This window comes from Oncorhynchus kisutch, linkage group LG7, assembly GCF_002021735.2.
Source record: "Oncorhynchus kisutch isolate 150728-3 linkage group LG7, Okis_V2, whole genome shotgun sequence".
Taxonomy (NCBI): domain Eukaryota; kingdom Metazoa; phylum Chordata; class Actinopteri; order Salmoniformes; family Salmonidae; genus Oncorhynchus; species Oncorhynchus kisutch.
Genome location: NC_034180.2, coordinates 50,115,974 through 50,127,368, shown reverse-complemented (window position 1 = coordinate 50,127,368; position 11,395 = coordinate 50,115,974). Strand labels below are relative to the sequence as shown.

General features: G+C 43.0%; 1 protein-coding gene across 1 annotated transcript in view; it reads right to left on the bottom strand.

The window, feature by feature from the left end:
* The window catches only part of LOC109893998 (synaptosomal-associated protein 25-B), a 76,747-nt gene that overhangs the window by 15,656 nt on the left and 49,696 nt on the right, over positions 1-11,395 (bottom strand). Inside the window, exon 4 of the mRNA XM_020487215.2 lies at positions 6,028-6,076. Coding sequence (XP_020342804.1) covers positions 6,028-6,076 — 49 coding nt within the window. The remainder of the gene's footprint in view (positions 1-6,027; positions 6,077-11,395) is intronic.

Sequence of the window (11,395 nt, the reverse complement as noted above, 5' to 3'; positions counted from 1 at the left end):
CTAACATCATTCTATACCTCATTGACATCATTCTATACCTCAATGACATCATTCTATACCTCATTGACATCATTCTATACCTCACTAACATCATTCTATACCTCACTGACATCATTCTATACCTCAATGACATTCTATACCTCATTGACATCATTCTATACCTCACTGACATTATTCTATACCTCACTGACATCATTCTACACCTCACTGACATTATTCTATACCTCACTGACATTATTCTATACCTCACTGACATTATTCTATACCTCACTGACATTATTCTATACCTCACTGACATCATTCTATACCTCACTGACATCATTCTATACCTCACTGACATCATTCTATACCTCACTGACATCATTCTACACCTCACTGACATCATTCTACACCTCACTGACATCATTCTATACCTCACTGACATCATTCTATACCTCACTGACATCATTCTATACCTCACTGACATTATTCTATACCTCACTGACATCATTCTATACCTCATTGACATCATTCTATACCTCACTGACAATATTCTATACCTCACTGACATTATTCTATACCTCACTGACATTATTCTATACCTCACTGACATTATTCTATACCTCACTGACATTATTCTATACCTCACTGACATTATTCTATACCTCACTGACATCATTCTATACCTCACTGACATTATTCTACAGCTCACTGACATTATTCTATACATCACTGACATTATTCTATACCTCACTGACATTATTCTATACCTCACTGACATTATTCTATACCTCACTGACATTATTCTATACCTCACTGACAGTATTCTATACCTCACTGTCATTATTCTATACCTCACTGACATTATTCTTTACCTCACTGACATCATTCTATACCTCACTGACATTATTCTACAGCTCACTGACATTATTCTACACCTCACTGACATTATTCTATACCTCACTGACATTATTCTATACCTCACTGACATTATTCTATACCTCACTGACATTATTCTATACCTCACTGACATTATTCTATACCTCACTGACATCATTCTATACCTCACTGACATTATTCTACAGCTCACTGACATTATTCTATACATCACTGACATTATTCTATACCTCACTGACATTATTCTATACCTCACTGACATTATTCTATACCTCACTGACATTATTCTATACCTCACTGACAGTATTCTATACCTCACTGTCATTATTCTATACCTCACTGACATTATTCTTTACCTCACTGACATCATTCTATACCTCACTGACATTATTCTACAGCTCACTGACATTATTCTACACCTCACTGACATTATTCTACACCTCACTGACATTATTCTACACCTCACTGACATTATTCTACACCTCACTGACATTATTCTCTACCTCACTGACATTATTCTATACCTCACTGACATTATTCTACACCTCACTGACATTATTCTCTACCTCACTGACATTATTCTATACCTCACTGACATTATTCTACACCTCACTGACATTATTCTCTACCTCACTGACATTATTCTATACCTCACTGACATTATTCTACACCTCACTGACATTATTCTACACCTCACTGACATTATTCTACACCTCACTGACATTATTCTACACCTCACTGACATTATTCTACACCTCACTGACATTATTCTACACCTCACTGACATTATTCTACACCTCACTGACATTATTCTATACCTCACTGACATTATTCTACACCTCACTGACATTATTCTACACCTCACTGACATTATTCTATACCTCACTGACATTCAGTGCTCTGATGCTTCTCAGGGACTGTCTTTCTCACTGCCAGGAAACCATGTGATGTCCATTCAACTGAGGAGGTCTAATTTGTATTTATTTTTATTTAACCACTTTTTATTTAACCACCTTTATTTAACCAGGTAGGCAAGTTGAGAACAAGTTCTCATTTACAATTGCGACCTGGCCAAGATAAAGCAAAGCAGTTCGACAGATACAACGACAGAGTTACACATGGAGTAAAACAAACATACAGTCAATAATACAGTATAAACAAGTCTATATACGATGTGAGCAAATGAGGTGAGAAGGGAGGTAAAGGCAAAAAAAGGCCAAATACAATATAGCAAGTAAAACACTGGAATGGTAGATTTGCAGTGGAAGAATTGGCAAAGTAGAAACAAAAATAATGGGGTGCAAAGGAGCAAAATAAATAAATAAATAAAATAAATACAGTAGGGAAAGAGGTAGTTGTTTGGGCTAAATTATAGGTGGGCTATGTACAGATGCAGTAATCTGTGAGCTGCTCTGACAGTTGGTGCTTAAAGCTAGTGAGGGAGATAGTTTCCAGTTTCAGAGATTTTTGTAGTTCGTTCCAGTCATTGGCAGCAGAGAACTGGAAGGAGAGGCGGCCCAAGGAAGAATTGGTTTTGGGAGTGACCAGAGAGATATACCTGCTGGAGCGCATGCTACGAGTGGGTGCTGCTATGCTGACCAGCGAGGTGAGATAAGGGGGGACTTTACCTAGCAGGGTCTTGTAGATGACCTGGAGCCAGTGGGTTTGGCGACGAGTATGAAGCGAGGGCCAGCCAATGAGAGTGTACAGGTCGCAATGATGGGTAGTATATGGGGTTTTGGTGACAAAACGGATTGCACTATAGACTGTGATAGTGATAGACTGCATCCAATTTGTTGAGTAGGGTATTGGAGGCTATTTTGTAAATGACATCGCCGAAGTCGAGGATTGGAAGGATGGTCAGTCTTACAAGGGTATGTTTGGCAGCTTGAGTGAAGGATGCTTTGTTGCGAAATAGGAAGCCAATTCTAGATTTAACTTTGGATTGGAGATGCTTGATGTGGGTCTGGAAGGAGAGTTTACAGTCTAACCAGACACCTAGGTATTTGTAGTTGTCCACGTATTCTAAGTCAGAGCCGTCCAGAGTAGTGATGTTGGACAGGCGGGCAGGTGCAGGCAGCGATTGGTTGAAGAGCATGCATTTAGTTTTAGAGAAATTGGAGGCCACGGAAGGAGAGTTGTATGGCATTGAAGCTTGCCTGGAGGGTTGTTAACACAGTGTCCAAAGAAGGGCCAGAAGTATACAGAATGGTGTCGTCTGCGTAGAGGTGGATCAGAGACTCACCAGCAGCAAGAGCGACATTATTGATGTATACAGAGAAGAGAGTCGGTCCAAGAATTGTACCCTGTGGCACCCCCATAGGAACTGCCTGAGGTCCGGACAGCAGACCCTTTGATTTGACACACTGAACTCTATCAGAGAAGTAGTTGGTGAACCAGACGAGGCAATCATTTGAGAAACCAAGGCTGTCGAGTCTGCCGATGAGGATGTGGTGATTGACAGAGTCGAAAGCCTTGGCCAGATCAATGAATACGGCTGCACAGTAATGTTTCTTATCGATGGCGGTTAAGATATCGTTTAGGACCTTGACCGTGGCTGAGGTGCACCCATGACCAGCTCTGAAACCAGATTGCATAGCAGAGAAGGTATGGTGAGATTCCATATGGTCGGTAATCTGTTTGTTGACTTGGCTTTCGAAGACCTTAGAAAGGCATGGTAGGATAGATATAGGTCTGTAGGAGTTTGGGTCAAGAGTAGACTTGAAGAGATGTTGTCCATTCAACTGAGAAAGTCTATTTAGTTGAACTTCTCAGTCTGCTGCATATTCTGAATGGCAGCTACTGAGGTCTGTTTCTGGTTAGGCTGCTTTTTCTGGGCAACCAACCAGTACTATCAAGCTGCTTCTCCTGGCTAACCAACCAGTATTATCAAGCTGCTTCTCCTAGCTAACCAACCAGTACTATCAAGCTGCTTCTCCTGGCTAACCAACCAGTACTATCAAGCTGCTTCTCCTGGCTAACCAACCAGTACAATCAAGCTGCTTCTCCCACCTAACCAACCAGTACTATCAAGCTGCTTCTCCTGGCTAACCAACCAGTACTATCAAGCTGCTTCTCCTGGCTAACCAACCAGTACTATCAAGCTGCTTCTCCCACCTAACCAACCAGTACTATCAAGCTGCTTCTCCTGGCTAACCAACCAGTACAATCAAGCTACTTCTCCCACCTAACCAACCAGTACTATCAAGCTTCCACAAGGATCCATTTCCTTAACCAAAGCCTAAACTCAGGGATTCTACAAATGTGTCCTCTTTGAGTGGAAGTCAATTGAGATGTTTTGTCACTACTACTAGTATAACGGATCAGTGTGTCCTCTCAGTAAGAGGATGTGCTATCAATCAACAGCTTTCTTCACCTCAATACTACAGGTCATTATTACTGTTTACTGAGAAAATGTACTATACCTCTTATAAAGATACAAGACAGCAAACAGTTCATACACTATATACAGTATTATAGAAATAACAGAACTACAAAACCATGGTGCTTGACTTTCTGACTATACTTCAGGAAAGTATTCAGACCCCTTGATCTTTTCTCCATTTTGTTGGGTTACAGCCTTATTCTATAATCGATTCAATAGACCCCCCGCCATCTATCGACACACAATACAACATAATGACAAAGCAAAAACAGGTTTTTAGAATTTTTTGCTAATTTATACAAATTAAATAAACTGAAATATCACATTTACATTAGTATTAAGACCCTTTATTTAGTACTTTGTTGAAGCACCTTTGTCAGCGATTACAGCCTTGAGTCTTCTTGGGTTTGACGCTACAAGCCTGGCACACCTGTATTTGGGGAGTTTCTCCCATTCTTCTCTGCAGAACCTCTCAAGCTCTGTCAAGTTGCATAGGGAGCACATCTGCACAGCTATTTTCAGGTCTCTCCAGAGATGTTTGATCGGATTCAAGTCCGGGCTCTGGCTGGGCCACTCAAGGACATTCAGAGACTTGTCCCAAAGCCACTCCTGCGTTGTCTTGGTTGTATGCTTAGGGCCGTTGTCCTGTGGGAAGGTGAACCTTCACTCCAGTCTGAGGTCATGAGCGCTCTGGAGCAGGTGTTCATCAAGGATCTCTCTGTACTTTGCTCCGTTCATCTTTCCCTCGATCCCGACTAGTCTCCCAGTCCCTGCCACTGAAAAACATCCCCCACAGCATGATGCTGCCACCACTATGCTTCACCGTAGGGATAGTGCAAGGTTTCCTCCAGACGTGACGCTTGGCATTCAGGGCAAAGAGTTCAATCTTGGTTTCATCAGACCAGGGAATTGTTTTAGGGGCCTTTTAGCAAACTCCAAACGTGCTGTCGTGCCTTTTACTGTGGAGTGGCCACTATCATAAAGGCCTGATGGGTGGAGTGCTGCAGAGATGGTTGTCCTTCTGGAAGGTTCTCCCATCTCCACAGAGGACCTCTGAAGCTCTGTCAGAGTAATCATCGGGTTTTGTGTCACCTCCCTGACCAAGGCCCTTCTCCCCCGATTGCTCAGTTTGACTGGGCGGCCAGCACTAAGAAGAGTCTTGGTTCCAAATATCTTCCATTTAAGAATGATGGAGGCCACTGTGTTCTTGGGGACCTTCAATCCGGTCTCGGAGTCCTTTGACATCATGGCTTGGTTTTTGCTCTGACATGCACTGTCAACTGTGGGACCTTATATAGACAAATGTGTGCCTTTCCAAATCATGTCCAATCAATTGAATTCATCACAGGTGGATTCCAACCAAGTTGTAGAAACATCTCAAGGATGATCAATGGAAACAGGATGCACCTTAGCGCAATTTCGAGTCTCATAGCAAAGAGTCTGAATACTTATGTAAATAAGGTATCTGTTTTTTATTTACCTGTTTTGGCTTTGTCATTAAGGTTTATTGTGTGTAGATTGATGAGAATGAGTTGTTTTTAAAATCCATTTTAGAATAAGGCTGTAACATAACAAAACGTGGATAAAGTCAAGGGGTTCTGAATACTTTCCGAACTGTTTTTCCTAAAATCCCGATTTAGAAGATTCCCGGAATAAGGAGAGAATATTAAGCAGGAATTCCGTAATCCTCCAACCAGGATTTCTGGGATATTTGGGAAAGTGAACAGAATTTTAGAGTGTAATATTGTGTCTCTATAGGAACTTACCTCCCTGCTCATCCAGCATAACCAGAGTCCTGATACCAGCATCTTTACTCTACAGACCCCGGGTCAGAAAGACAGGGAAGAAGGGGGGAAGGAAGAGAAGAAGAGGTGAGATAAAACAGGAAGAAGAGAGGGGAAGGAAGAGAGGAAGAGAAGAAGAGGTGAGATAAAACAGGAAGAAGAGAGGGGAAGGAAGAGAAGAAGAGGTGAGATAAAACAGGAAGAAGAGAGGGGAAGGAAGAGAGGAAGAGAAGAAGAGGTGAGATAAAACAGGAAGAAGAGAGGGGAAGGAAGAGAAGAAGAGGTGAGATAAAACAGGAAGAAGAGAGGGGAAGGAAGAGAGGAAGAGAAGAAGAGGTGAGATAAAACAGGAAGAAGAGAGGGGAAGGAAGAGAAGAAGAGGTGAGATAAAACAGGAAGAAGAGAGGGGAAGGAAGAGAGGAAGAGAAGAAGAGGTGAGATAAAACAGTTCAGTGTGAACAGAAGAGAAATATAATATATATATTATCATCATTATTATTAAATGGAGGGACACTGAGTTAATGCGATCAGTTTCTCAACAGGTATTGATCCAGACATGAGATCATATATATGGGATATCAAATCAAATTTTACTGGTCACATACACATGGTTAGCAGATGTTATTGCGAGTGTAGTGAAATGCTTGTGCTTCTAGTTCCGACAGTGTAGCAAAATTTAACATGTAATCTAACAATTCCACAACAACTACCTAATACACACAAATCTAAAGGAACGGATTAAGAATATATACATAGAAATATATGGATGAGCAATGACAGAGTGGACGTGGGTTATAGATCGAGTCAGGGCCATGTACGTAGAGAGTTGGGACAACGTTTAGAATGTTGAATATGGTTCTAATAGACCCAGTAAAAGGGGTCTGGGGTCAGACGCTCCATTGACCAGATTGGCACACATTTTGTTGTTCTGATTATGTTTATTTAACCTTTATTTAACTGATATAACAAAGTAGATATTTGTCAAATCCTTCATGATTTAAGTATTGTACCAGACACAAAATGTGGTCTGATTTGGACACAACATGTTGTCCCTTTTCAGGTTTAGAAGAAGTGACTTCTAAATGCCAACTCCTGTCTGTATATTGTTGATTAGCATAGCTAGCATACAGAAATCGGTGGTGGTTGTTAATGTCATTTTTAACTGGAATACAGTTGATTGATAATGATGACCCGAACGAACATGTGTTGGGGTTGACATCCACACAAGCATTATATTCCCATTATTACCTCAACATAATGTCAAATGCACATATAAACAATAGCCTAGATGTCGTCAGATTTTGCTTGGGGGGGGGGGTTGAACCTCCTTTCCCTGATTGGTCACTGACAGAACTGCACTTCCTCAGAGAGGTTCCAACAGCCTGACTATTTTTTTCTTTTACCTTTATTTAACTAGGCAAGTCACTTAAGAACAAATTCTTATTTACAATGACATACTACACTGGCCAAACCCGGACGACGCTGGGCCAATTGTGCGCCGCCTTATGGGACTCCCAATCACGGCCGGTTGTGATACAGCCTGGATTCGAACTGAGATGCAGTAACTTAGACCGCTGCGCCACTCGGGAGCCCCGCTCATGTGATTTAAATTATTGTTGCTCGCACGCATACCAAGGAATGGAAAGAGCCACGCACACACGCACGCACACACACCAGAACCCCTCAGGCATACACTGAATTCCCCGGCCCCATCACACAGACTACTGGACATGTGCTGACACCATTAACAAGCCGACAACAACCTCACAAAACCTCCATTCAATTCCATTGGTGGGTTTATAGGAGTTTCTTAACAGGGAGAGGAACAAAGGTCAAAGGGCTATTAATGTACGGGCCAGCGCCTTGGGATCAGATCAATGCTTGACCTTCTCAGGGCTGTTGGACTCCATATCAATCACCTTTCTGTGGTTCCTGTCATATTATCTCCTCAGCTCCATTTCAACCAATTGATGGATGTTTCCCATCAAGGTTTCTGACCTTCTTCTCCAATGTGTTTAGAAAAGGAGACGAGGAAAGAGGATGTGAGGAATCAAGGAAAGATGAACTGAGAACCAGAGGGACGACACAGAAGAAGTGCGTCTTGCCTTTCTTGAACTAAACCTCGCACCCTAGTATTTTCCTACTAGCGCTGACTTGGCTGATAAATTACTTTATTGAGGAAAAAAGTACTTAATATTGCTGCGATAATGTGGTTGTCCCACCTAGCTATCTGAAGATGAATGTACTGACTGTATGTGGCTCTGGATAAGAGATTATGGGGCGGCAGGGTAGCCTAGTGGTTAGAGTGGTGGACTAGTAACCGGAAGGTTGCAAGTTCAAACCCCCGAGCTGACAAGGTACAAATCTGTTGTTCTGCCCCTGAACAAGGCAGTTAACCCACTGTTCCTAGGCTGTCATTGAAAATAAGAATTTGTTCTTAACTGACTTGCCTGGTTAAATAAAGGTACAAAAATAAAAAATAAAAAAATAAAAAACATTACATTCTGTAAATGTAGAGAAACGGGCCCAGTGAGATGACCAATAACATCAATCCAAACTGACTGGTAATATTTCCACATTAACAGCCGAACTATGAAACAGTAAAAAGCAGTGGACATGTAGGGCGATGAGACCGTTGGTTATATATTCTGCGGGTTTGCATTATGGCCTGCACAGCTTGACCTTAAAGTGCTTTTGGAATGAATAGCAAAGAAAGGACTTCTTCAACAGAGTCATTAAGATAGAGGCACCAGACATGGGTGATTATTGGGAATAGTGTCACAGGCCACGTTCATGTCTTTTAGAAGGTTGAGACCTTTTTCAAACACCTTACTCTGCTTGTTATGACTCCCAGGCTTCAGGTTGATAATGGGCTGAATCACCTGCGGTGAGAGACAGCCCTGGGGGGAGACAGAGAGCCCTGGGGGGAGACAGAGAGAGCCCTGGGAGGAGAGAGAAAGCCCTGGGAGGAGAGAGAGAGCCCTGGGAGGAGAGAGAGAGCCCTGGGAGGAGAGAGCCCTGGGGGGGGAGAGAGAGAGAGCCCTGGGGGGAGAGAGAGAGAGCCCTGGGGGGAGAGAGAGAGAGCCCTGGGGGGAGACAGAGAGAGCCCTGGGGGGAGAGAGAGAGAGCCCTGGGGGGAGAGAGAGAGAGCCCTGGGGGGAGAGAGAGAGCCATGTTGTACGCAGCCCATGCACTCCAGGACCATAATTAGATAAGAGGTCAAAAGTTGAATGAAGACCACCGTAATGACATCACACAGCTGGAGATGGGCAGAGGGCGGAGCTATAGGAGGATGGACTCATTGGAATTCTACACTAATGAACCATCGGGTATATAGCAGAGGGCGGAGCTATAGGAGGATGGACTCATTGGAATCATACACTAATGAACCATCAGGTATATAGCAGAGGGCGGAGCTATAGGAGGATGGACTCATTGGATTCCTACACTAATGAACCATCGGGTATATAGCAGAAGGCGGAGCTATAGGAGGATGGACTCATTGAGAGAGAGCGAGAGAGAGATAAATCTTAGTGACTTGGGGAGCAATTGTCATCGATTTTATCGCCGTCTCCTGTACTGACCTTCAGTCGCTATGACAATGACCTCGCCCAGCCCCCCCTCCCCTGTATCCCCTCGCTGCTCAGCCATTTGTCAGCCAGAGTCAGTTGCATGACGTATGATATTCATGGCGTAGATATGAGAAATGAGGAGGAAGTAGGCCTGTGAGGCACGGAAATAGACTTCATGGCACCAGATGCTTCTTTTCAACGTATTATTTATGGATCAAGTTTACACAATGACCCAATTACATGGAGACAGTATTACTGTGTGTTAGACAGGCATTGCTACTGTCCCACCATTCAGTAAGGGCAGGCCAGATTTCAGAAGTGTTTTCACCATAGATGTGTTCTGTATGGGTGCAAAGTTTTCAGCTTTTGTCAATGTCACCTTGTTTGCACACTCTAATATTGGCCACGTTTTTCTAAATTCTACAAGATGGACTATCTTGCTCAAGGTTTGTCTGTCTGTCCGTCCGTCCGCCCGCCCACCCGTCCGTCTCTCCGTCTGTCTGCAGATAGCCACCAACCAGCAGCATCGATTATTTTCCTCTTGCTTTCTCCCTCCACCACTTCCACAGAGTCCTGATATAACAGACTTTATAATACTGTCTGTCTCCCTCCACCACTTCCACAGAGTCCTGATATAACAGACTTTATAATACTGTCTGTCTCCCTCCACCACTTCCACAGAGTCCTGGTATAACAGACTTTATAATACTGTCTGTCTCCCTCCACCACTTCCACAGAGTCCTGCTATAACAGACTTTACATTACTGTCTGTCTCCCTCCACCACTTCCACAGAGTCCTGATATAACATAGTAATGTAAAGTGTCTGTCTCCCTCCACCACTTCCACAGAGTCCTGATATAACAGACTTTATAATACTGTCTGTCTCCCTCCACCACTTCCACAGAGTCCTGATATAACAGACTTTATAATACTGTCTGTCTCCCTCCACCACTTCCACAGAGTCCTGATATAACAGACTTTACATTACTGTCTGTCTCCCTCCACCACTTCCACAGAATCCTGATATAACAGACTTTATAATAGTCTCTCTCCCTCTACCACTTCCACAGAGTCCTGATATAACAGACTTTGCATTACTGTCTGTCTCCCTCCACCACTTCCACAGAGTCCTGATATAACAGACTTTACATTACTGTCTGTCTCCCTCCACCACTTCCAAAGAGTCCTGCTATAACAGACTTTACATTACTGTCTGTCTCCCTCCACCACTTCCACAGAATCCTGATATAACAGACTTTATAATAGTTTCTCTCCCTCTACCACTTCCACAGAGTCCTGATATAACAGACTTTACATTACTGTCTGTCTCCCTCCACCACTTCCACAGAGTCCTGCTATAACAGACTTTACATTACTGTCTGTCTCCCTCCACCACTTCCACAGAATCCTGATATAACAGACTTTATAATAGTTTCTCTCCCTCTACCACTTCCACAGAGTCCTGATATAACAGACTTCACATTACTGTCTGTCTCCCTCCACCACTTCCACAGAGTCCTGCTATAACAGACGTTATATTACTGTCTCTCTCTCCTCATCTTAAAGCTTATATGGGGGATAGACCGATAGATTTAACCCCTCCGTCACTGGTTTGTTCTGTGAGGACAGACACTGGGAGACGAGAAGCAAGTACAGGGAGTGAACATTTAATTAGATACGGACATGAAATGAAACAAGGACATCGAAACAAACAAAACAAAACTACATTAATGCAGACACGGGGATGAAACTGAGGAAGTGACAGATATAGGGGAGG